The sequence below is a fragment of the Clinocottus analis genome, unplaced genomic scaffold (assembly GCF_023055335.1).
Source record: "Clinocottus analis isolate CAN_PGR_092001 unplaced genomic scaffold, fCliAna1.0.p SCAF_21, whole genome shotgun sequence".
Classification (NCBI taxonomy): Eukaryota; Metazoa; Chordata; class Actinopteri; order Perciformes; family Cottidae; genus Clinocottus; species Clinocottus analis.
In genome coordinates this window covers 9,516,537-9,543,828 of record NW_027175943.1, presented here as the reverse complement: position 1 = coordinate 9,543,828, position 27,292 = coordinate 9,516,537, and the positions used below count along the sequence as shown (strand labels likewise).

General features: G+C 44.9%; 1 protein-coding gene across 1 annotated transcript; it reads left to right on the top strand.

The window, feature by feature from the left end:
* The first annotated feature begins 7,122 nt into the window (after positions 1-7,122).
* ppp1r14bb (protein phosphatase 1, regulatory (inhibitor) subunit 14Bb) lies at positions 7,123-26,912 on the top strand. The gene is made up of 4 exons (XM_068588368.1): positions 7,123-7,722; positions 23,570-23,653; positions 23,756-23,788; positions 23,935-26,912. The coding sequence occupies exons 1-4, from the start codon at positions 7,522-7,524 to the stop codon at positions 24,001-24,003; spliced, it is 387 nt and encodes a 128-aa protein (XP_068444469.1). The 5' UTR covers positions 7,123-7,521; the 3' UTR covers positions 24,004-26,912.
* The last annotated feature ends 380 nt before the right edge of the window (positions 26,913-27,292 follow it).

The window sequence follows — 27,292 nt, the reverse complement described above, 5'->3', positions numbered from 1 at the left end:
TCTCTCGCTCTTCTTCCTTTCTACTCCTCTCCTCCGTGCATGTTTTCTATAGAAAGAGGGAGAAGATTTCGAGAGGAGAGAGTGAGAAGAGGGAAGTCAGAGATTGTGTAAAAGGGGTGTGTTTTCATTCAATTCCTCTCGCCTGCCGCATGTGTCCTTAAATATACAGTGTGCATAAATTGTCACGAACATGATCGCGCCCTGTGTGTTTTCTTTATCTGAAATAATATTTGCTCAAAACTTTACCCACCCCTTTATATGTTTACTTCACCGCTGCTCCAAATGCTGTAAAAACTGTCGGCTGAATCCCATTAAAGGTGCGCAGTGATTTAGTATTTGCACTTTTATAAAGTGTGGGGACTTGAAAGAGACAGCTTTAAAAAAAAATTGTTAAAGCGAAAGTAACAGAGCCTGACTTTTGGAACCAGAGAAAGCAAGCTCCAAACGTCCTCCACTTCCCATGATCACCCATCACTATAAAGTGCATTTCATCCACTGCGAAACGTCAACGTGTTTGCTACTTTGTAATACAAGCTTTCAGTTGGAGTCTCCGAACCAAAAAGTACTACTTTTATGTCAAATTTTTATTTTTTTTACTTTGTAAAGTTTCTCCAGAGCCGTTTCTTTCATTCTGACCACATTGACCTTGATGTGTGAAATGTCCTTCATTTAATGAGCCCTCTAGTTCTGCAGTACAGATATACAACTTCCATGCATTTTACCACGGTGACAAATAATATGAATCTATGTTTATTGTAACAGAATACATCCACATATTAGCCAGGACTAATCTCAGGAGGCACAACATGATAACAGGCATACAAATAAGTAGGGAATGTTTAATATTCCTGTTTTATTTGATGAAATAGATCCCTTCACCTCTTCAGGCATCAACACACCTATCTAAAGTATATTCATTTAAAATATTATCATTTTAAATAAACTGTGAGAAACTCATTTCTCTGAACTGATGTCCAAAACGCCTCGATGACGGGTCACAAGGAGACGCTTCGAAGAGATTGTGGAACATTTTGGGAAAAATGTAAAGTCGCTTTAACGTCTGGGTGCTAAATGTGAAGCTAAAAACAGCAGCTGGTTAGCTTAGCATTGCAACAAGACTGGGAGCAGGGGACAGTAAGACAGCTGGCCCGGATTAGGCTGCAGGCTTGTTTAAAAGTAAAGCGCCGCATAGCGCCTCATATGTTTTGCATGTTGAATCTTAATCTGTAATTACTCATTTAAGATGTCAGATAGATGTAGTGGGGGAAAAGTTGGCTTAACATTTCTCTCTGGAACGTAGAAAACTATAAGGTAGTTATAAAGTATCTTTCATTTTTTGGATTTAGCCATCTATGTATCATATATCTAGGCAAGAAAGCAAATAAGTGGATTTCCCAAAATGTCAAACTGCTATTTTGAGAGACCACACACCATAGGTTGGTAAGCACTAACAAAGCATGAATAATGCAAAATGTTGAAGGTCCATCTCTATTTAATACCACAGACACACACATGCCATTCGACTGAAGTCTGCAGGAAGCAAAGGTATAATTAAAGGCTGTTTTTGCCTTTTATGACTTTCAATTATTTTCTTTGGTGTTGTCAGTGACTATGTGGGTCAGTAATGTTATTAAAAACATGGTGGCAGCCTTGGAAATGCACAGTAATCAGTTTAGAGGTCATTCTGGAGCAACGGGGGTGCTGCTCAGGCAGTCAGGTTGTGAGATTAGGGATACATTTAGTAAAGGATGATCTGCAACCTATAACCAGCAAATAATTTAGAGGGTTTGGGGGAAAGGTAATTGAAGCTACTGAAAGTCATCGGATGACTTTCCCCTGCCTCGTCTTGGTATCATGTTTTAGGAAGCGTGAGAGTAAAGGAGGCTGCACAGTTCAATCCTGTCCAAATCCCGCTGCCAAGCAACATTGGATTTCTCATAGAAAATAAAACACCCTACAGAGCAACTGATTTTTTGGCAATTGTTGCCATTCTCCAACTCCCTAACTACACCCGGCAGGAATGTGTGCTATGCTGCAGCCTGCTGACTGGCTGACTTCGAGAAAACCTGGTGGTGTGTTGTTTCCTTACCAAAACCATCGCGAGGAAGAGGAAATCCAAAGGAATCAATCAGAAATAATCTGTGATGAACAGAAAATTCAAAGCGGCTGGTGTCAGTGTTACATGACCCTGAGGAGCTGCACACACAGTGGGACATACATTGTTTAACAATTCAGCAGCTAGACTGACCGGCATTGAGGTGGTTACGCATGTGTGTGTGTGTGTGTGTGTGTGTGTGTGTGTATGTGTGTATCTTAGTTGCTGTGTGTGTTTTGACTGTGTGTGTCTACCTGCGCCGTTACACCAGGTAATTAAAGAAATCTGATCTTGAACTACCACACATGCATACACACACACACACATACACACATGCACGCACACATACACACACACACAACTGACACACACACATGACCTCTCATATGAAAACAAATAAATGATATACATATGCATATGCATTCTTTCAACAGTGCAGCACACATGCATAAGCAGGGATATTGTGTTTCGCTGCTGCATAACAAAAATGCACGCTATCGTTCCTCTCTATTCTTCTTAGGTGCATTTGAAGTGCATGCACCTGTGGTGTCAATAGACGGCCTCCTCCCTCCATTCAGCCCTCTCTCTCTTTTTGCCAATACACTCTCCCTTTAGGTCTCTCTGTCCAAGCCTCTGTCTTCCTCTGTGTTTTTTCTCTGTCTCCTGCTCACTCATTCCAACAGGTGGACATCAATAGGACACGACGGTGCACAGAGGGCTCATCAGTATTAACGGGGAATTAGACAGCAAATTATTTTGTACTTTGCAAAACAAGTGTAGATGAGCAGTCTGGTTTTTTTCTCCCCACTTAATCTGCGCCTCAAACCAACTTCTGATGAGAGTGCCGTGGTCCTGCTCTCTCGAACCTGAGATCCAATATGAGGATATCCTGACTCCTGTTTTTTTAGGTTTAGTGGCATGACATTTGATTTACTCAAGATCCCCAGAGGATGAACCCGCGTGACTTTGGCAATTCTCTGATCCTCTAGCACCACCAGCAGGTTGAAAAAACTCCAGAACTTCAAAGCATTATAATAGCAGAAAACAACTATAAGCTATGAAAATATTAAGAGGATAAATATCTACCTGGGGTTCATCCGTGTGTATTGTTATTGAGCTGCAAATGACGGGGATAGAAGCTGAAAGAGAAAAAGGGAGCAAAAGAGGACACGCTGACCATAAGGGAGTGTGAAGGTGATACAGGAAAGAAGAGGATTGAAGGCATTGTAAGGGGGACAGATAATACACAGGAAATCTAACTATAGCAAATGTAAGCTCTAATCATGTTTCGGTATTGACTGTTTTGTGTCAGTTTAACAAGGTCTGTCCTATTTCCTGTGTCACAATCAGGAAATTACAAGTATTAGAAAGAAAGAATGTCAGCAAGAAAGCTGGAAAGCATGAAGGAACAGGGCTGAGTTTGGATTAAGAGTAGCTGTCAGACACATCTAAGGGCCTGTTAATAAAGAAGGTTACGATAGAGAATACAGGGGGGACATCAGAGGTTAAAAGCGGAACAAAGTGAGTGACAGAGACACGAGGAAAAGAGTTTGCAGAGAAAAGGAAGAGCCACAACCACTCCTCTCTCTCTCTCTTTCCCTTTCGAGGAACAGCCAGATCTTTCTCTCCAACGCAAAGGCACTCACAAAGACACATTGTATTAAGACACACAGGCATATTCAGTGTCTCACTCCCCTTCAAGCTTCCCATCCCCACACACACACACACACACACACACACACACACACACACACACACACACACACACACACACACACATGTAAAGTACACACACAAGTTTTAATAAAAAAGGCCTGACTCAGTCAACAGTAGCAATAGAAGGTTTATCAGATTACTCTCTACTGCGCTGCTGAGATTTTTGGCCTGAAGTCGCTGACAGTTCACTCCAGTCCGGACCAATCCGTCTCCATAACGCTGCACGGTTGTAGTCTCCCGAGAAGCCATCATGTGGGCTTGTGGGCAAAGTGCTGATTGTAGTTTTCCCCCAGGAAGAGGCATTCAGAGACAATGCAGATGGATGTGACGGCCGGGAACAAAACTATCTTTCATGATAGTTCCATTCGTCACTGTCCCTTCCTCTGCAGCCTCAACATGCTCCACATGGGGGACTGCACACTGTACTCCTTCCTCCTGTCACCACCTGCAATGTAATCCTGTACTACCATCCAGTGGCTGCGTGGCAACACTACCGTTCCCACTGTGCAGCGCTGGCTGGATTGTGCAACAGTTAAGAATGTGGACGCACTGGTTGCAGCTCTGATTTCCTGCGCTGTGAGAATCATGGGGGTGTAGCCTTACCTGTGTGTGTGTGTGTGTGTGTGTGTGTGTGTGTGTGTGTGTGTGTGTGTGTGTGCACAGCTGCCAACCACAGCGATCCGCGTGAAGCGTATACGCTGGGTGAAACACCATTGTGTTTACAAAAGCACTTCATAAAGAACACATGCTGAAGCAAGAACAATGGGATTCCAAACTGAAAATCAGTAGATGAAATGCAAACCACACAGAATACAAGTCAATACGTTGTTGAATTCTAACCATATTTCTTTCACGCATCATGTGAGGTATGTCAATCAATAAGTGAAGAAATTAAAAATCTGGGTTTGAAGATTCCTCCCAACTCTAGATGCGTCTCCTGAGAAGTAGTTGACTCTGACCTCCTTGTGGAAGGCTAGAGAAAATAGAATGTGTTTATAATCATAAACAATTGCATTATTATTCGTGAGTACCTGCAAAGAATGGCCAGAAACACAGTGAATACAAATGAACTCATGTATGGATTACTAAATGGGCCTCCTAGGCCCAGGGGCCCAAAGTGTTTGCCCCTCCCCCTCCCCGACCTTGTTGACCTTCAGCTACAAAATGTCACTCAATGAGACACGACAATCAGGAAGCGACCTCGAAATTGACAACAGAGGATTGTAAAACGACAAGAGACGCATGTCTGTGCCCAGAGGCCCGTCGTCACATGACCCTCCCATGAATGTGCTCAACAGTCCCCCCGTGTGGGTGGATGACTTCCTCGACTCCTGGCTCCCTGTGAGCGGCGAAGCAGAGAGCTCTGAGAGGAGTCCTCCAAATGAAGCTCCAGGATTCCAATATAAATAAAATAAATCGATAGCAGGGGAGGGTCTGGTTTGCAGCGTCGCGCCATGGTAAGGGCTGTGTGTGGGGAAAATACCGTACGATCTCACTGCGGAGGATGAAGTTGAGATCAACTCATTTGTGTTGCTGCTATGTCTTTGCGCAACTATTTTAAATGCAAGATTTTAAATGTACTCTTTAGACTGCAGTTTGATAATAATGTTGATGAGGATAACAACAATAATGGACCTTTTTGCACACCTGAGGTTCATAGTGAGATTATTTGAGCTCATTATGTGGCATTTTCTCACACCGTGCATTATACCGGGTACGAGCCTTGTACCTTTTCACTTTCCCCACAAGGCCGCAGCCGTTTCAATGTGGCATACAAACATCATGCTGACTTCCTCTTCGGTGGTCTGTGTCTGCCTGACGCAAAGTGGAAAGACTCAAATATAACAAACAGCTCAAGTCCACACAACTAGTTTGCGTGTGCCTTTTCTTCATTTACCTGGTGACACATTGGGTTGTTTTTTTTTGCACAAGAGTGACTGCACACCTATATGTGTGTGTGTTGAAGTTACCGTGTGTGTACGAGTGTGTGTGTTGGCCTGTCTGTGCTTACTCAACTGTAAGTTTCAGACATACTCACTGAATAATTCAGGTTTTATTTTAAAGTCTTGTAACCATGGTTGTCTGAAACGGTTAGGACACATTCTCTCACACACACACACAAACACACACACACAGGCAGGCAGACCGACAGAGACACACACCAATATGAGCATGTTGACAGATGTGAACACCCCCATGGACTACAAAGGAGCGAGCGAGAGAGACAGGCATTGTGAATTCTCTTTACCTCCCCCTACACTTCACACTATTATTATTAAAACTCTTGTTATTAACCAGCCTCGCCGGGGTGCGGGATTCCCCACTGTGACAACACAATGGACAGACTGTGAAAAACTGGGACTGTTTTCCTGTTAATGGAACACTTCCAGTCGTTTATATATATATATATATATATATATATATATATATATATATATATATATATATATATATATATATATATATATATATATATATATATATATATATATATATGTATGTTAAAGCTTTAGGATGAAATGTAAAAGTGAAGTCCCAAAATCCAGCTGCTTTTCCCCCTCCAGCGTGTGACCTTGGAAGAGAAAAAGACATTTAGCAAACATGGAATACATACAATGATATTTATTGTACACTGCTTATCTTTTTCATAAACTGTGAAATGTATGTGTGAAATCGTATCTGCATACATTTCACACATTCCAGAGGAGACAAGTGCTTCGAATCAGTCCAAACAGCACAACATACCAAGAAGTATTTGGAGACGTCAAGGTCCCTGAAGACAAACTAGCAATTTGCGTAAACACAGTTTCATGACTCTGCACTGCAGCTCTACATGTCTTCTTGAGCAGGTGAAGGTTTTCCTCTAACAGTGAACATAAAAAACACATTTGATGTGAATATGATAGCGGTAGAGCATATTCCTCTCGTGCCAAGTGAGTTGAACTGTGTTCAAATAAGGACAGTGGGCTCCAGGAGGAGGGTGGTGGTGGTGGTGGGGGAGTGAGGGGGGGTCACATGGGACAGATAATAAAAAGACGAGGGGGGGGAGGGAAAGGGGGACGAAAAAAGGTAGAGTGAACTGATTTTCAAAGTTGGAAAAAAATAAAACAAAATTTGCCTCTGTTTTTTCTTCTTCTTTTTCTTCTTCTTTTGACATTTTTTCCCCCAGTAGCGCGACGTCGGGTGCGCTTGAGTCCAGTCAGAGAGCGCGCACGCACCTCTCGTGGGGACAGAGGGAGAGAGAGAGAGAGAGAGAGAGAGAGAGAGAGAGAGAGAGAGAGAGAGAGAGAGAGAGAGAGAGACGTGTGATTTCTCTTTGTACTGAAGGAAGAGTTGAGGCCGGCTCTGCTTCTGCTCACCTCGCTTTTTTTTTCTCTCGGAGCAGAGTTTGCATGCTGTAAATAGCCCATTAAGCCGGTTACACTTCACGTTTCTCCGGATCTGTCGCTCCTGTTTGTTTGGAGGAAGCGGCCACAGTCAATATCCCTTTAAGCGATCTCTGGACAACAAAAGCATCAGGTCTACTGCTTCTTCTTCGGGGGATTCCAAGTCACACGTTTTATCAGTCGGCATTTTTCTAGTGCGGAAAAGCGAGCAGCCGCGCGTCCACAGACCGCTTCTACTCCTTTTGCCGTCGCCCTTTCCACACTTCCACATCTCCGTTTTTTTTATTTTTTTTATTTTAACATTTTTTTTCAAACAGAGCGACCATGGCTGCTGTAACAAGCCCGGAGACGAGCCCTCAACCGCGGGTCTATTTCCAGACGCCGGGCGGCAACAAGGAGGAGCCGGAGACCCCGGTTCGGAAACAGGGACGCGTGACCGTCAAATACGACCGTAAGGAGCTGAGGAAGAGGCTGAACCTGGAGGAGTGGATTATCAACCAGCTAACGGACCTGTACGACTGTGAGGTAAAGACCCGAACCATACAAAACCCGGTCTCAACAAAAAGCGATCGAACGTATCGATCAGGCGCCTCTGCTGAGTGAGAGGGCTCCATAACTCAGTTGATCAGCTCCGAGGATTGCGCTGTCTGTCCACAACTGTTGATAAATACAAATTAATAGGGCCCTTTGTGGCTGCTTTTGGCCTAGCCTCGCGTGTTCTAACCTATAGTATCTGGGCCATATGCAAGTAGGAGGATGAGGTAATGAAGATGGCAAACTAGGAGTGTGAGGAAGCTCATCATGAGCTGCAAGAAACAAAGAATGCATGTCAGCTCTTTGTAAATGTTAGATACAGCCGCTGTGGTTTTAACTCCAGCCCCCCATCCACAGGTAGGCCAAATGTAGCTGATACAGCTTTATTACCTTGTGGTGAAACAGACAGCCTCTTCCGGTCTCTCCTCTGATTGGCTGAAGCTGTTTTAAAGCACACCTGTGAGTTCATTTAATAAAGTCTTAATAGCTCACTGGAAATCATACCTGTGTCGTTAGACAATTAACTGCTGAACAATTAGCATGTGCATTGTTTTGTTATTTAATATGTAAATTAAGAACATAGCTCTTTGTGGGTCTTTGGTTTATCTGGGCTGCGAGCCCCTTTGTGTGCATGACCCCTCCCTCATGTCTATTGTGTAATTGCAAACCTTTAAGGGAAGCAACAGGTGAGGGCGATACCTTCTTCAGGATGCAGCGATACGGATGAGTCTGGGTGGAGGGGTCCAGTCATGACGGGGGGCCTTATGACCTCCCGGGGCTGCGACCTGATGACTGAGCACAATCACACCGTCACACATCAAACCGGTGGCGGTGGTGAGACGGGGCTTTAATGTAACCTGGCGGGCGGCTGCTGGCGTCAGTAGTTGGTAAGCTCATGTCAACTCTCCTGAGCTGGCATTGACCCACATTCTATTCCTGGTACGCGAGGAATATAACGACTTAACAGGTTTGGAGAATTTCTAGTCGGCTGCATCTGAGACAGGTTGGCATTCATCAACAGCCTCTTCAGGAGGTCTGGCGGTCTCCACATTTACACCTGGAAGTCCAAAAATCCAATCCACTGACACACTATACCTAATCGTAACTATGTTATTCCACGCCGACGTTAAACAAGAGTGTAAATCAGTTTCCAAGCACTCATCTTTTGAAAGGGATACCTCTCTTATGTGAGAACCAGGTTGCGCTGTACTGTATTGATATTTTACCGGCGGGTGCAGGGATATCCCATGACACGAGGGTCGTAATAATAATAAAGTAGCCGGGATACTACAGAGGCTCACATGCCAGCAGAGGCGGATAAATGGCCTGGAGAGGATTTTAAAATCAATGTGCTGTGATTGTGTGCCAATGATGGATTGATGTGCTGTAGATTAAAACTTTGCAGTGTGAAAAAAAAGAAGGAAAAAGTACATTTTCAGCAGACGAGAATTTTTTCTTCATCGGCGTCGATTCATTTATTACATATATAGCCGTATCGCATCCATCTCTCGTTCACGACTCCACTCGGGGTCACAAAGGGTCCAAAAATAAAGCCTCACAAATGCTTGTCGCAGTGACAGCGAGAATCAATGTGACGATTTATTATCGTCAGATCACAGATACAGCAGATAATCGCGGGACGGGATGTAGTGATTTATTTTACGTCTATTTTTTGCTCTCCATCCCCAGTGTTTCCCCCTCTTTGCTCCTCATTGTGCGGATCCCGGCTCTGCCTCGGCTGTTAGACAACAAAGAGATTAATTTACAGTCGGTTCACTGATGGAGACACATCGGGCTCGTTTAGACGGGGAGATGGTGGAGCACGTGCTGCTCCATGGTGTAACTGGAGAGGCAGCTTCAGCCGGTCAGTGGGAGAACCCGGATCCCTGAGCACGCTACTCCTCTTCCTCCACCTCCTTGTGGCATAACCTTTCACTTCTTTTCCATGCCGTGATCCACATTTTCACTCTCCACCCCCTTCATTATTTCCTATCTCCCTTTATTTCTCTCCTGGATGCATAAAACAGGCATGGAGTTTGTTCAACAGGGAATTCCCAATGTGCTATTTTCCCACATTCATAGAATCCCTTTAAACATGCTTCAAGCAGTCAGCCAGTCATTCCTGCCAGCCAGCGTGTCAGATATTCATCCAGCCACTTAGTCCGCGTATCAGTCAGAGAGGCTGCGGGTGATAGTGAGGAGTCGAGCCTTGATAATGATGCCATGGCAACAAGGCTTAAATGTTTACGTTGGTTAATCATGCAGTAGGGGAAAAAAAAGGTAGTAGCCAAAGCTTCGTAAAATGATTGTTTTCCCAAAAAACTGCTCGTTTTCATTGTTTGCTTTCAATGCAGGATTGTAATTATTGTGTTAACCGGGCTTTCGTGAATTCCTGCAGGCGGGTGTTAATGAATGTGGCGTTTGCTTTGTTGAAGGAACGCTCCTCTGCTTGTTACAGCGTGTCCAGTGGAGCGGTGGTTCCCAGTGCTCGTGGAGGGGTTGCTTGAGTTCATCCCATAGGGCTCTAGGGGGTTCATTGGACAACAAAGGTCGGGAACCGCACTGCAACAGAACCTCCAAATCCTCTGAGTCCCACTCACTTCACAGCTTATGTTATAAACCAAACTGTGAACGGTATTAGGGTGAAAGCATAAACACTGAAGTGGCAGCAAGTGTTTGTATTTCAGGGGATTTACCGGCTGTTTCCTTAAGGATAGAGGCCTTTGTCTTTGTTGTCATTGCGCCTCCACTCTATTACTGGCGCTGTATATAAGGTGCTAAGTGAGTTCCGGCACTCTGGGGAAAGAGAAAGTGGGGGTTACACTCGAGTCCGCAACGCCACTTCACGTAGAAAATATTTCCACACTAGCCCTCGTATCATTTCAGTGGCAATCGTGCTGTTGCAAATGTGAATTTGTCAGTAAAGGCTTGTTCTCCCTTCACGTTGCTTTTGTTTCCTGTGCTACGCTGGAGCTGACCAGTAGCTACATAGTTAACAGTAGGGCGAGTGGGCGGTCCAATCCCCAAACTCCAGGGCCCTACGTGGCCACACACACACACACACACACGCACATAAACACAGATGGGGATACGAGCGAGAACAGAGGCAGGATTGGCGAGCAGGAATGCAACGAACGGGGGAAGAGAAGGGAAAACAACTGGAGGGGATGGCAAGAGGAGAAGGAAAAAGTAGTTGGAGGAGGAGGCAGGGATGTCAGAGAGGGAGAACGTGCTCTTCTCACATGTGTCCTCTGCTATTTCAGTGATATGATAGCAGTGCTTAGAGTGTCCCTTTCTTTTGACGGCAGCAGTGATTGATCAGTCGCTGAAAACAATCCGGAGACTCGCGACAGCTGAATAAATGAATCTCACTCATCAAGGAGACAGTAGAGTTGCGGGAATGTGTGTAAACGGATCATTTTCAATCTGCAACAACAGGCAGTTGAAGAGGACATCGGGGGCAAGCCCTCCTCCCCCAGTCCCTCCCTCCAAAAAAACAAAACACAACATGCATCCTGGGATGTCTGTTCAAGTGAGTCATTCCGGCCGACGGATACGCACATGCAAATAAACACACACACACACACACACACAGGACATTTGCTTAAACCTCACACTTTAAGGTCTGCATACCAATCAGTATTCTCCTGTTCCACTCGGTGTGCGTAAGAGGGTGACTACAAAGAGTGGTTGTTACACAGCGGGAGTGAAAGACTCCAGTGTGTCTTTGTAAACACCCAACACACACAAAACACACACTCCAGCACACACTTGCACACAGACATGGGCATGCCCACATTGTGTTAATAGCTCACATGTGGTTCTACGGTTCTATGTGGAACAGTCTTTTTCCTGTTTGATTGGGGGTGAGTCAGCACGCTGTAAGCTGACCCACTGACTGACCATGTGAGCCTTTTTCTAAGACGCAGAGTGAAAGAAAAAACAAGCTGGAGAGGATATTGCGGTGTGGGCGAGGACAAGAGTGTGTGTTTTTTGTTTTTTTTTCGTGAAAGTGCGAGTAAGACCGGAAGGAAGTAAAGAACGTCGGGCAAGCGAAGGCCTGGATAAAGAAAGAGAGGGAGAGAGAACGAGGGGCGTGAGTCGTCCAGGGGAATGTTTAATGCATGTTATCAAAGGCGTGAGAGTCACACACAATACGGCTCAGAGGACAATAAATGACTACATTAGCACACAACTTTCCCCAAAAAGTACAATGAATGCAGACACCTGTTGATTCACACACTCACCACACAACATTTTGTCCGGGAATCACTTTTAAAAGGTAGGGTTTGCCTAATGTTAGGATAAGAGATCAATAAATGTAATCAACACATTTGTGCTTTTCGCTGACGGGAACTCCAGGTTCTCAAAATCCTCCCATGAAGCTCATTTGTTTTCAGCGCAGTGTTTAAGCATCCTTTTCACGAAGCAGTCTGGTTAAATTTCAAGCATGCATCAGACCGTGCTCGTCACATGTCATCCTGTATCCTAATACGTGAGCCTGCAGGACTGTAAGCGGTAATCCACAGTAACATATTGTGAATATCTTTAGGTGTGCGTAACCTTTTGTGCGGATTCCTTTCCTGTTACCCTGGGCCCGTAACACCTTTCCACCATGTAAAACCCTTCACTGTTATGTTCAGCGCGAGCTCGGCCTGATGAGCCTGTCATTCCATCGCCCTGTCACACAGGTTGGGCTGTCAGCCGAGTGTAAAAGGTTTACAGGAAACCATTTCCCCGTAACGATCACAGGGCTGCACGGTGGGGTAGTGGCTATAGCACTGACGCCTCACAGCAAGACAGGCCGTGGTTTGGTCTTCTGTGTGGAGTTTGCATGTTCTCCATGTGTCAGCGTGTGTTCCCTCCGAGTTCTCCGGCTTCCTCCCGCAGCCCAAAGACATGCAGCTTAGATTAATTGGACTCTAAGTTGCCAGTAGGTGTGAATGTGAGCGTGAAATGGTTGTCTGTCTCTATGTCCTGCCCTGCGATGGACTGGAGACTTGTCCGGGGTGAACCCTGCCTTCGCCCATCGACAGCTGGGATCAGCGCCCCGCGACCCCAAAACAGGATAAGTGGTTTAGATAATGGATGGAATGAATGGATGGATCACACGGCAAGAGGGCCGCATTTGGAGATCCATTATGAAACTCCAAGCACCAGACCTAATTGCTTGTTTAATGTTGAGGGACAGTTTACAGACTCGAGAGCCAGTTTTTCATACGCATCTTCCCGCAAAACAGCTGTGTATATTGTATTAGCCGTCCAGTAAATACTCTCGTTGTAAAGATATTTCCTTCCATAAATATGACAACTGTGATGTATTGAAGCGCTGCGCCGCCGCCCCGCTTCTTCTTTTCAAATGAGCTACAGACAAGCACTCTTCAAAGTCCTATTCACTGTCCTTTGATGCATTTTAAGACTGTACATGGGCTTTTGATAGCTGTTCTGTAAAAGCTCCAGCACCCCGAGGACGTTTCTTTTAAAAGTGCTAATGGGTATAATAGTGACATCGTCTAGTACGCGGGCCAGTGTTATTACCATACGTACCTCCAGGGTGTTGTAGCTGTAATAATACTTTTGAATGTTATGAATATGAGGTCTTGGTGATTTTCTTTATTGGCCTCCATGTTGAAATAATGAAACAAGCCATTGTTCCAATATGCTTGCAGTTGGCAGCAGCCTCGATGGGGAGCAGTTACCATCGGGAGGTTTCTTTGTAATAATGCCCACTGCCTGCAGGTTGAGTGAGGTAACACGGATCCACTCAGGAGGGTATTTTAGTCCCAGGAGGTGCATTAGAGCTGCTGCAGGCAAGCTTACGTCAGTATATGGCTTCATTCACTTTCTCTAATTGTGCGTGTGTGTTTATTGCACCTTTCTGTGCGTCAATAACCGAGCTGTGCACAACATGTGTCCTGTTGATACTGTATATTTTAGAGAAGTTGACGGGACTTTCGCTGTTGTGTGAAAGCAAACTCGGTCATGTGACAGGATTCTTGTACGATTAATTAAACCGCTCTGGTTGAAAGGGCTTTGGGAAGAAGCGGATGGATGGAAGATGTGTGGACAGATGGACAGGCAGCTGGCAGGCAGATAGACTAATTATTAAATTATTATTTAAAACAATATATATATATATATATATATATATATTGGCATTAGAGATGATAGTCAAACTGATGAATGAGGCAGAGAAATAATGGTAATATTCCCTTCTGTTATTAACTATAATATATTAAAATAATGATTTATGTAGATCGTGTACTAATTGTAATAACGTGTGTCTGAAAAGTAACTTTGACACACAAAGTTGCTTTTCGTGCGGAGGAAAAAACAACTGACCATATTTGGGCAAATAGTCTGATTAAGAAATGTCTGATTCATCAGGAAAGGAGTCATGCTTTTCCTCATGCACACTCACACATACTCTCATTATGTTGGAATTAAGAGCTGTAATAAACAAATCAACACATCAAGTGTTCAGTGACTCACCTCTTTTCTTTTGCGCTCCATATTATGAAACCTATATTATAAGATTGTGTGTGGATTATTGCTGAAATCCATTAGCCGTCGGATTCTGTAAATGATGAAACCCTAAAAAACGGTTTAATCCTGCTCCTGAACACACTTCAGAGGAGAGTAAATGAATTGCCCGGCAGCTAAAAGAATAAATCAGTTAGTGAAACAAATGAATGATGCTGTTGGGACATCCACTTTCTCATCACGGGTGTTGTTTCAGACCTTTGTCTTGTTTTTGTTTCCAGGTGATAATCTGCTGGAGTAATCTGTAACTGACCCAATATGGAATTGAACCAAAGCCTTTACTTCCTCGAGTGTTGCCAGTGTTCAAGAAGTCGGCGGTTGTGTTGATGATTGATCTTTATGAAAGAACTAAAATGTTCTCTAATCCCTTTTCAAATCCACAGGGATTATGTCTCAGTGGTGGCAGAATGAATTAAAAGGCTCCGTGAATAAAGTGGGTGAAGATAAATGGAGGAAATATTCTGATAGAACTCAAACTAGCGTGTAGGATCACCAAAAACACTCCTGACTGAAACTGCCAGAACGACAGCGTAAATCATTTAACTCATGACATGAGAGAAGAAAAAATGAACGCCGGGCCCCTTTGATTGTTTTAGTACTTGCCAAGAGTGACATCATGATAATCGGCTGTAATCCTTTGCATGCATTCTTAATTTAATCTCCACGTAATCTCATGTTTCAGTCCAATTGTAGTGGTAATGGCTTGGAGAGGAGCTGTGTGTGTGTTTGTGTGTGTGTGTTGGGCCTTCCTCGCACTCTTTTTCTGTTTGTTGAGTTTCATTTTTACTTCTTTGCTCCCATGGTAATTAGCGATTGGTGGTAGAACGGGAAAAATCAATTCAGTGCACCTCAGGCTACTTTTCCCGGCGTTCCCGAGACGCACACACACGTCGATATCGGCCCGTGTGTGAAGTTGTGGAGGGTCACGATCTCCTCCTCGGATGATCGGTCCCTCTGTTGCAGAAGTGACCGGCTCAAGAGGAGATGCAGAGTGGAGGTGGAGGGTGAAAGCGGGCACTCGAGATGTGGCCCGCATCGCGTATTTCAGATGAATGCACGAGGCATTTTGTAATTTGAGTGGGCTGAAGAAAGGGAAGGCAGAGAGAACGAGAGAAAGAAAGAGAGGGAGAGAATCTTTGAGTGAGGGAAGCTGTATTGTTTCTACAAATCATTAAAAGCTGCATGGAAAAGCAAAAGATTAAAAGTTAACTGTCATTCCCCTAAAACAAGAAAACATGCCAAAGCCACACCGCTAATACTGCGGCTATGCTGTAGCAAATGAACAAACACTTGCTTTAAATTGGACCTTTCTCGGCTGGATGAAAGATTGGGCGGCAATCTGTTACCCTGCAGTCGTTAGCCGGCACCGCTCGGTTGCCAGTACGAGTCTTCCCGAGGCTGGTTGTGACCCCGAGGGACCGGCCGGAGTGTTTTCCCCCTAAGAGGCTGCAGCACAGACAAGTCCAGTCAACACGCGGAAACCACTGAACCGTTGAGTCGGGCCAAACAAGCCCATGTGAGATCATTCAGCCGTGCTGCGAACAGGACTTTGGGCAGCTTTTGGAGGGCCCGAGGTGGGTGACAATGAAGACTTTGCCTCGAATAGATTTCTCGCAAATATGCGTGTGCACTGGCTGCTCAGCTTTACAAGATATATAAATCTATATATTTCAACTCTACGAATGTATATATGTATATATATATATATATATATATATATATATATATATATATATATATATATATATATCTATATATATATATATGATATTGTTGCCTAATTACAGTGTACGAACTACTAAAACTACTGTGCTTGCATCTTAATTATAGCGATGAATGTTTCCTGGCATCATGTAAAGTTGCGTTCTGTGTTCTTGGAGCCTGTGTGGTTTGGCTCTCTCCTATCTGAAGCAACCCACACACACAAACACGCACACACACACACACACACACACATACATACATACACAAACTGGGACGCGATGGCAGGCCCACGTCCCCACCACCAGGCTCTGGAGGCTCTGGTTCCCTTTACTTTACGTGACAGAGCTGTTTCATCAGGACGAGAGGCAGCAGGAAGGCTGCAGAGTCGAAGCATATGGAGGCTCTGGTCGGATGTGCTCAGCGAGGGGTTTTAAATAGAACAAAAAACATTTAGGAGCTGCGTGTGCATGGCTCTACTTCCACCGAGGTGCAACGTAGGTGCATGTATGACTGATGAAACGATTACGTTGTACTCTCTCGTCTCCTTCCCGGCTGAAAAGAGGTTGGTTCAGTTCAACTGTTTTGCCTGCGGCTCTTTCTCTCTGTTTTTCATAAGATTCAAAACAGGACATCACATTCTTCCCGGGAGGAAGTACATTCAACTCATTAGACGTGCAATAGAGATGATAATCAGCTCCACACACACGCGCACACAAACAAAAGGTGCACAATAACACACCCACGTGAAGTTACGTTCCCACTGCAGACTGGATTAAGTACATTGCATTGTATTGATTATGGATCGCTGCGGCGGTTTATGGTTTATGTCTGTGTGTAAAGCAGCACTTACATTAATTGTGTACTCACACACACACACACACACACATACACACATCCCGTCAACTCTGTCCTCCTCAACAGTTTCCCACAGATAGCGCTCCCCTCCCCCTCGCTATCGCAACTGTTCACGCGGCCTCACAGGAAGTCGCCGGGTGCTCTGGTGTTTTAACCCCTTCTTTGCGTAAGAGAAGAACCGATCCTATCTTTATTTTCCGGGGGCCCTGCGTTTCGTGAGCCCGTCTGCTTCTGGGAGGAAGGGGAGGAGCGGTAGGGGTCGAGAGGGAGGCCAGCTATGTCTGTTATTCAAAGAGCTGCAGATCCCTGATATGCAATCGGGTGAGGGAGACAGAAAGCAGCAGGCGATGACTGACGCGACGCGTATACCGAGTCCACCGCACCCTCGTCGACCCTTTCGTAAGAGCCTCGCAGCGAGGTGGCCCAAACGCTCTGAACCGCTCTGTGGGCTTTATGGGAGAGCAGCGGTGAGCGGTAATGCCAACCAGACAGGAAGGGCATCAAAAGAGGCCTAAAGATAAAGAGACAGAGGGGGGAGAGCATGGCAGGAAGTGGGTCCACGCCAAGTATTTATTCCACTATTGCCATGCTGGTTTTAGTGTGTGTGTGTGTGTGTTAATCAGATGACAGAAGACCAAATTAGATCAGTCATCATGGTGGGTGGCGTGAATTACCACCTTGAGATGCTTTGCAGGCAAATTTACAGCTCAGTTTTGACTTTGAATATCAATTTTAATGTTTTGACAATAAAGGGGTTTGGTAGCTTCTGTAGTGTCATTTATTTCTTAGCGGGCCACGTCGTCATTTATTCCATAACATACTTCCCAAAGGTGTTGCGCATCATCAGCCCGAACATCCTCCACTTCTCCATATAGTTTTGAGTTCCTGTTTTAATGGTTTAGTTCCATTTCACGCCGTGCCATGGTTTTTATTGCATGGGATCATTTCTGGCTCAATCCGTCAGTGTTTATTCAAGAAACAGGCCTGCACATGCATACGGATGTGAATTTGAAGGTGTGCTCATCGGCTCATCTGTGAGCTGCAGTTGTCTTTTAAAACCTCCCCTACACCCTTAGTCAAATATAATCATGGGAATCTTTGCAGAAGCACGTTTCATCCATAAGCCAATCTTGTTGAACTTGAGCAATGCACGGATACGCGTTTTCTTTTTGTCTCTTCTCTTTTTGGTGATCAAATATTTCCCCTAAAATATTTGTTTTTTTTCCCCCTTCGACTAAGCGTTTTCACCGGCCTTCCGCTTTGCCCTCCTCTGCACTTCCCTCTTCTCTCACCGTCGCCTTTGTCTGTCCGTCACTCACAAGGGTTCTCAACCTGAGAGAACCGAGAAGACGCACGGCGACAGCCGATACCGTCTCAGCCGATGACTGCGCTCCCACCGCCTGCAGGCCGTTTGTGGGTCCGCAACTTGTCGTTGTCGGCGCTCACACTTTTTTTTTTGTACCTGTGTCACGGTGCCAAGTCGACCGGCATGGGGGTAATAAGCTTAATGGAGCACACACACTCTCCCACTCCGTTATGCAAACAAGTCTAAACACTCAGCAAAGGCACTTTCCCCACTTGGACTGACCTCAATGCGGTTTAGACTGTGCAGATAGAATTGGAAAGTCACGTGGTGTTAGTGCAGCGTGCAATTTATTAGTGCAAATTAGTTCCATGTAGATCACATTGTCTGCGTCTGTGCTTTGCTTCTCCACAGCTATTCGATAAAACAGATTAACAAGCAAAGAACATACAGGTAGTGAGTGAAATTTTGCCTAAAAGGAGTCTGGTTGATTCAGTCAAAACAAGCGCACGCACAAGTAGCTTGGAGTGAGCGGCGACATTGTTCAGCGCCACGCGGCCTACTTTTGCTACTCCATCCTCCTTCCTCCATCCTGCCTGCTGCAGCCATCACTTCCTCCTCCCCTCCATCCCTTCATTGTACCAAGCCAAAACATTGTGTGGTCTTTGTAGCCCAACAGACGTTTGTCCATCCTGAAGTCTGACTATTTTTAACCTGGTGTGCTACTGCGGCAGCAGGAAAAAGCAAAAGTGTGTGTTTATGTGTTTATCACGACGAGTCATCCAGCTTTTGGTGGAGCTGAGCCTCTTTACATTTGAGTCACTTTCTTCTGCGTGGTCTCCCTCTGGCTCTCTTTCTTACACAGTCTACACAGATCTCATCACAGGAATCAGCTTTGTGGTGTGTTATCACTGGAAGACCTGCTGCGTAATCCTTGTAGGTGGCCTCAGTGACCTACTTACACACGGTGCTTCCTATACTTTAACGCCATTGGTTTACATCCACTATAATACACTTAATACCCCCCCTGTAACTTCTTTTTATTCGCCGTGCGTCTACGCACTCATTGTGCTGATATTTACAACGTGCTATCTGCTATTTCTCTAGTGGCTGTTCCTCTGATTTTACACTCACATCCTCCTTTTTTTTTGTTTTCATATCAGCGTAGTTCATCTTTCACTGTGTGTAGCCTGCAACCGCATTATGTGTCTCGCGCGTGAATCAGTTTTTTAAATCAGATTCGAAGAGTACTGTGAATTCAAGGCAATCTAAGATGACAGCGGTTGACACACAGCGTAGTTTTGTGTTCGGTCGTATTGCTCTCCATCATCACTTCCCCTTTTCAGAGATATTTACAGAAGCCATGGTGGGCCTTTTTGCTGTGATACAGGGGTCGCTGACCTACTTGAGTGTGTGTGTGTTTAGCTTAAGTTTTGTCCTGTGAGGAAGCTGGATCTGGTTTTTTGATCTGTCCGAGCCTGCAGCAGCTCCACCCGCCCCCCTGTGAGAGGAGTAGTTCTACGACATGCACACAAACACGCTCTCATACTGTCACATCGCATTCTGCTCCGTCCTGCAGGCAGCCTCCAGACAGACAGCGCGTCCGCCTCATTGTGTCGGCGTGTGAATCATATTCACAGGCTCGTCGGGGAGAGAATAATTAAATTCAAAGACCGCAAATATAAATGGGTCTATATGCCGGTTTATAGTAGCAGTTTGTTTCCCAGAGGACGCCGGTGGTTCAGGCTGAAAAGGGCAGACTTCTTGATTACATGCAACATCAACAGAACTCAATATGGCGAGAGTAAACTGTGAAAAGGTATTTACAGCGAGGGGAAATACACACACGATACTGTCACACTGCTGAAATATCAGGAATAATACACAGAAATCACCGCCAAGGCTTTAAAAAAGTGTAGGAATTATTGCATGGGCCTTTATTTTTAAATACTGTTGGCCTTTTGTTCGGTAGTCCAAGCATGGAAAAAAGATCACGATAATAAGATAAATGGATTAATCATCGACGATCCCTCATCCCTTAGCTGCTTTTTCGTCATATGATGAACAAACTGTTATGAACAGACCCTTTTACGACCGACCTCACTGAACACATGCTGGCAACTGCTAGCATTTTGCCCCAGCCACCCAGAAGAGATAGCGCTCTTTAAACATGGATTTAAATGAGAATGTCTGATCGTCGCGTGTTTAGGGGTCAGAGTTGCCATTCCACGGGATGCCGGCAGGCTCGCGGCCGCTTCGGGTGCAACAGGTGTTACAGTTGGACGAGTCGCCAAGGTTAACGTGGTGAAAAGAATGGTATCGAAGGTTTTGTTGAAAGACACCTGCATGTTCTTTTAGCGTTTCCAACAGCTGCCGCCACTACGAGCGACCACAGGGCTTATTCAACTGGACTGCTGAGACGCCCGTGTGTGTGGTTCCCATTTTAAAACTCAATAAAGTCGCCGCTCTGAGTCCATGGCATGGTATTTGACCTTCTGTACACAACCACAGATAATGTAATTGGAAGCATATAGTGACTTGTTTGCTGGTGATTTGTTGCTGGTGTAACGCTATGTTTCCCCCCCTCGACCAAATTCCATGTGTATATTTGGCCTCTACATACTGGGCCACTTGCTAACTTGTAACATCTTTGGTGGTTAACAACCTTGCACAGCTTGATAAGCCGTACTTCTGTTCCCTAACTGCGATACATGCTCATTGTTAACAAACCAAGTCATTGTCTGTAGAAGATTTGGAGATATCTCTTTTTAAAAGGGTGTTGCTCATTCCTTCAGTACCGTTTTACCAACTGGTTCCTGGTTCCTCTTTCAACAGTTCCACGCTGCACCGCTTTGTTTACGGCCCTCCGGCGTGCGCCAATACCTTGTAGGCACCTTTCAGTCCAGATCACATCTGCAGCAACAGTAAAACCCCCTCCAGACCTCAGACTAGTTCAGTAAGTCAGTCTGGAGGATTGTTGTGAAAATCCTCCCTCGTGATTCCCTGCTTTCTTTGTGTCTCCTCTCTGAAGCCTGTCTTCCGGCCTTTTTCAACATCCCTCCCTCCCCGCTCCCCCTCAGCTGCTCCCTCTTTTCGAGCTGCTCCTTAACCTCTTACCTTCCTTCCTCTTTCCCGTTCCCCTCCCCCTCTTTTCAGATTGAACAGTCTGTCTCTCAAATTAAGCTGTAGTAAATAGGAGTGTGTCGCTCACGCCCTTCAGGAACAATAGGTGCGTTACATTCACCTCGTGAGCGCGCCACATGCGTAGCAGGAATTAAATGCTGCTAATAGCAGAAGAAGAATGGTTAGGAAGTAAAACAATTATGTTAATTTTCTCTTTAATCTTGAACAAGCGGTTCCTTATCTCTTTGTCTCCTTTGTGTCCTCGCCTTTCTCACATTGTCTGTCCTAGCTTCCTTTACTGCCTGTAGTAGCAGCACATGGAGCCCACATGGTGTGCAGATCAGTCTTTGTGTCAGACTTCACCCCCTGTATTCGTGCGTGTGCGTGTGTGTGTGTGTCTGTGTGTGTGTGTCAGTAACAGACAGCGTCAGCATGTCTGCAGTGTGGGCACTTTTGTGTCCGTCTTTCAGAGCTTAAATTTTGAAATTCTGTAAGAGACCAGCTTATGTGTCTGTGTGTGAATAAGTGTGTTCGTAGTGTGTGTATGTGTCTGTGTTTAAGTAGTTTTGCTTCTTACATCAAGTGTGTAACGGCAACTTGCTTGTGAGTCCGTGTGTGTGTGTGTGTTTTTTACTCTGCTGACAGTAAGTCTGGTTGTCACCTCGAGTCTCTATCTCACACATCCAGGCAGTCCTAATAAATCCTCGTACCCCGCCTTCCACACACACACACACACACACACACACACACACGCACACACACACACGCACGCACACACACACGCACACACAGACTTCATCCAGCTTGGACTTATTAATGCTCATTTTATAATTCTTTAATCCATGTGTGTGTGAGAGAGAGATGTGTGTGTGTGTGTGTGTGTGTGTGTGTGTGTGTGTGTGTGTGTGTGTGTGTGTGTGTGTGTGTGTGTGTGTGTGTGTGTGTGTGTGTGTGTGTAACAGAAAGGATGTGTGTGTGAGGTTGAAGACTTGTCACTTGGAAAAAAGAAAAGTGCCATTTGGTTAATGTGACTAATGTGCATACACAACATGCTGTTTCTGTCTGTCTGTCTGTCTGTGCGTGTGTGTGTGTGTGTGTGTGTGTGTGTGTGTGTGTGTGTGTGTGTGTGTGTGTGTGTGTGTGTGTGTGATTGTGTGTGTGTGAAGGAGTAGGGGGCAGTTGGGCAGGTGCAGAGACAGCTGGTGTGGGCAACCCTTACCAAGGGGGAGGACGAGAGCGAGGGAGAGATTCCTAGAGAATGACATGAATGCAGGGTGGCAATTGAGCAGCAAAAGAGGGGGAAACGAGTGTTTGTTCGAGAGTGTGTGTGAGTGTGTGTGTGTGTGTGTTGCTGCCAGTGGTGAACTGCTTTGATAGCACACACTGAGCTAGTGTGCTTGAGTGAGACAGATGGAGAAAGAGAGAAAGAGAGGAAAACTACCAAAGCAGTTTCCAGAGCGACAGATTAATCAGAAGAAAAAGTATTGATTGGCTCCAGGGAGGAGGCGTGGCGCGAAAAGGGAACGAAAGGAACAAAGATGAACTCAAGGCGAACTCAGTTTCTACTTTGAATCATTTACTAAGTCAGCTTATCAGTAGCAGGCGTTAATTGCTTTGCTTGAGTTTTAAAAAAGGGCGTATTTTTTCATTTATTGCAGGTTTTTCTGTTTTAAGCCAATTTCAAGCGGATAAAGTCGTTCTCTAACTCTCCGTGCAGTTTCTGAACATCAACGATGATTCAAAGGAGACAATTTGGACATTTTACTTTCAGGACCTGGAAGTCAGCCGCCAACAAGCATCAGTCATGCACGTGCTGCGGATATTAGCTGATGTCATTGTAACAGTTTGACGATTCCAATCACCGGCTGCCGTATGACATTGATCCGTCTACTTTGTGATCCGCTTAAAAGTGTCTCAGTTCCTCATACGGGTGTGCAAATGAACGTGCACTGCTTTTCTGCTGTTACCTGTTCATGTCTCCGTCCACTCGCCCTGTTTCTTTGTCTCTCCTCTCTGTCGTGTGCAACACGGCGGGATAATGGAGGGACGTCGCCCTCCAGTGTTCAGAAACGGACACTGCTCGACCACTTTGTAGCGCGTCACGCAGCGAGACAGACAGGCCAGCAGCGCCGGCCTATTTGCAGACAAACCACACAACATAAACACAGGGAAAGAAACCCTCATCCACCGTGCTATTCTTAGTCCATGTGTCCAATGAAAAGAGCTTGACATGTGTGTGTGTGTGTGTGTGTGTGTGTCAGTAATGCTAACCTCTTTTTTTGTGCTTTTACTTTATGCCACGTGCTACAGGAGGAGGCCATCCCAGAGCTTGAGATAGATGTGGACGAGCTGCTGGATATGCCGAGTGACGTTGAGCGGGGAGCCAGGGTCAAGGTAGGAGACGCATGCAGCAGACACACACACACACACACACACACGTGTGCAAAAGACACAATATATATTCAGAGATTCAGACTGTCTTTTATTGTTTTACAGGACTTAGTGGTTGACTGTTTTAAACCGACTGAGGTAAGAATTTTTTTTTGTTTTTTTGTTATTTCTCTTCCATCCTCCTACCCCCTGACACTTTACCCCCAGATTAATGCATTGTGTATTATTTCTATCAATATTTCTGAATTCCCCTCATGTGTTTTGTCTCTCCTGTATCCCCGTAGGTCTTTGTCTCAGAGCTGCTCGACAAGATCCGAGGGATGCAAAAGCTCTCCACGCCTCAGAAGAAATGATGACCTCCTTCCTTCTCCTCCTCCTCAAATCCCCCGTCCTCCCTCCCACCTCAGCCCTCACCTCTCGTCTTCCTGCCATGCTTTCCATCTTTCCATTTTGATGTCGGTCTTCTTCCGTTGAGTATTTTTATGAAATACTTTAACCAGCCCTCGTTTCCTCCTTTCGTAACCCCCCCTCTGCTCCGAACCCCTTCCTGTTATCCGTCTCCCTGCCTGGATCCATTTTCCATAATTTGTTTTCAACCTTTCGCGAAGAAGAGAAAGCAAAGAAGGCATAATAGGGAGCAGGGGAGAACAACAACAAGTGATTCATTGCTCTTCACCCAGGCACTCTTCTTCCGTCTCTCTTTCCCTCCTGCTCCTCCTTCGCCCCTTTGTTTGGCTTCACTACTCTTCCTCATCCCTCCCTCATACCACCCTCCATCTGTCTGAAGAGGAGAGGAGCAGAGACGAGATGAGTCCCATAATTACTCCACAGTTGGGCGTCTGTGAGGCGGGAAGAGCAACGAGAGTCCGCAATCGCCAAGAGAAGAGTGGGAGGGTAAATGACGAAGGCGGAATCAGCCAAGCAGGGCCTAATCATTGCGTTTGTCCCAATGAGATTCCTTATTTTGTTTTTTTGTGAGGGGTTTAAACCTGTAAAACGATCCAGCAACCAACCTTTTTTTGATACTTTCTAGTTTAGCCCGAGGGCATGGGGTCATTCACTTGACTTTAGTTCTTTTGTAACTCTTTTACAGTCAGAGACATTTGCTACAGTGGTGCAGTTAAAGACTGTTTTTGTTTTTGTTTTTGCGTGTGTGGATCTGTTGAAAAATCTGCACTACGACATTTTGGGAAGAAAAATCTGAACCCCTGACTACGAAGAATAACGTGCGCTACATCTTTAGTCCAACAATGAGGGAAAATTTGATCCCTGGAAAAAGTGGTTGAACCTTAAAAAAAAGTCGCTGGCTGGCTGTTGTGGTCGTGCGGTCCAACCAATAGACTCACATTCTCCCTGTGAGGCTCGAGTAGAAGTAGGTTCTTTTAGGTCGGGTGTGCTTGTATAGAAATCCAATTATTGGGGAAAATTGTATGTTTTTCTTTCCTCAAATGCGTAGTGCAGTCGTAAGAGTGGTTCCTTAGAAGCCTGTGCTGTCCAGCCTGCACACGCATACGTATGTGTGTGTGTTGCTAAATGCTACGTGTGCGTGTTGCTACATAATGTACAGCAACATTCATGATAGGAGTGTTTTTCCTGGCCTGTATATTCTGCTGTTCTGTTCGACTGATTTGATTTTTTTAGTATAGGACTGGTTCCTGTTGGGTTTTTCTGGATGCATTTTGTCATACACACACACACATACACACACACACACATTCACACACTGACAGTCCAACAAGGGGATCCAGAACAAAGCTGCCTTGTTTTTTTTGTTTCTTAGTCCCTTTCTGTGTCCTTTTCACACTTCTCTCTTTTTATCATAGAAATGATTCGGTCCACTACTTGTGTTTGGCAGACGTCAGCTCAGAGCAGTCACACATGGAAGCTGAACATGTCTTTGGAGCTCCGTGTTGGTGGCGAGACTTTGTGATGTCAATGAGACGTCTGAATGGGGGTGATGGAGGCCTCTGTTTTACACTGAAGCATTCACCCTTCCTTTTCTTCTTTCTCTCTCTCTCTCTCTCTCTCTCACACACACACACACACACACAGGCCACCCCTGGGGCGGAGAAAACGGAAATGTATTAGCAAACACAGCTGCCTCTCACACAGATGTGCACACACACACCAAGTGCTGAGAGAGAAAGGGGGGGGGGGGGTCTGTAGCTGTCACGAGGTCTGTCTTTCCCCGCTGCAGCTGCCAATCATCTCTCAGAATAAGCCATCTGTGTCTCATCCTGAGCCAATCGGATCAGAGACCGAAGCCAACCGGCCTATTGGAGAATTTGCTGTGATTCCTGCGACCAATCGTGAACACCTGCGGTGACAGCAGACCTCCGCTGTCTGTCTCTTTCTCTGCCACTGCCAACACACACGCACACACACTGGCCCATTTCTATTCTGCTGCTCTGTCTTTTCTACCCAGCATCCCCTCTCTCCTCCTCCTCCCTGCCATAATGTTTTTCAGTTTCCTTCCCTTTTTGAAAAAAAAAACAGATGTTGCCTTAGGTATTATTTATGTTACACAAACCAAATATATGGGAGACATTCATTTTTTTTAAAGGTTACGTAAACTGCTGAACACGCGTGTTACTGAGCAGAACTGCAGCGTGTGGAGAACCTTGGATCTTGTGTCGCTCCTTTTCTTTCTTTTTTTTTTTGAAAAACAAAATGAGATTCTGTTGTTTGTTTTTTTTAGAAGTGAGTGTTTAATACTTAGGCCTTGATACAGTGGTTTTAATTAGATAAAACAATGTTCTTTACATTTACCATTTGAATACTGTTTTTATTGTGCTCATGACACTTCTTGATGCCCGGCCTTGGATTACCACGTAGTAGAACAAAAGATCCATTCAGAATCACTGTGGTGCGATTGCTTTTGCCTTCCTGGTGGGTTTCCCCAAATCAAGCATCATCTGCCTTTTTGGAGGCATCGGATTGCACCAGGCAAGCTCAATCAGTAGGTGAATTTGAGTGGATTTGAATTCCTAAATCCGGGTTTGGATTATATCTTCTTAGACTGTTATTGAAAAGTCTGTTTTTTTACTGTTGGAGAAAATTGCAAAAAAATATATATACTGATTAATAAAATTGAGGCTATAAAAACAAGAGCTAAACTACACGGATTGAAGGCGCGGAGATGTTTTTTGGACAATGATTCGATTAAACCAACAAACAAATGTAGCAATATCAACAACAGGTCTTGTTTTTGCCCAATTTTGTTACACTTTTATGCAACTTTAATAAAAACATGTAAAAGGGACTTGGTCTTTGTTTATTGTGTTTGTCAATTCCTCCCAGAGAGCCTTAAACAGTAGATGATTATACAACAGCGTGTTATTTATGATAGCTTGTATTTAGTTCAATCAAGTCTTTGAATTTGATGTCCTTTAGTATGTTCGGTTGTAAAGATTTATTTTTAACTGAACCATTTCTAGACCTTTTTTCATGGGAGACATTTTTCAACTAATATTTGTATTAAAAAAAATGTACAACCCAGCCACGGTTATCAAGATGATCCATGTTCCATTTTGTTGAAAGATGTAATTAATAACTTTAACATTGTCTCTGTTCGATTAAATGTCTCTCAAACTCTAGCATACACACAATTAGGAAATGGAGTGCAGCCATAATTAATGTTAT

Excerpts from the sequence above, each read along its gene's own strand:
- ppp1r14bb (XM_068588368.1), top strand. The coding sequence starts at position 7,522 with ATGGCTGCTGTAACAAGCCCGGAGACGAGCCCTCAACCGCGGGTCTAT. Across the intron at positions 23,654-23,755 it reads AGCGGGGAGCCAGGGTCAAG|GACTTAGTGGTTGACTGTTT; the intron begins GTAGGAGACGCA and ends ATTGTTTTACAG. Across the intron at positions 23,789-23,934 it reads ACTGTTTTAAACCGACTGAG|GTCTTTGTCTCAGAGCTGCT; the intron begins GTAAGAATTTTT and ends GTATCCCCGTAG.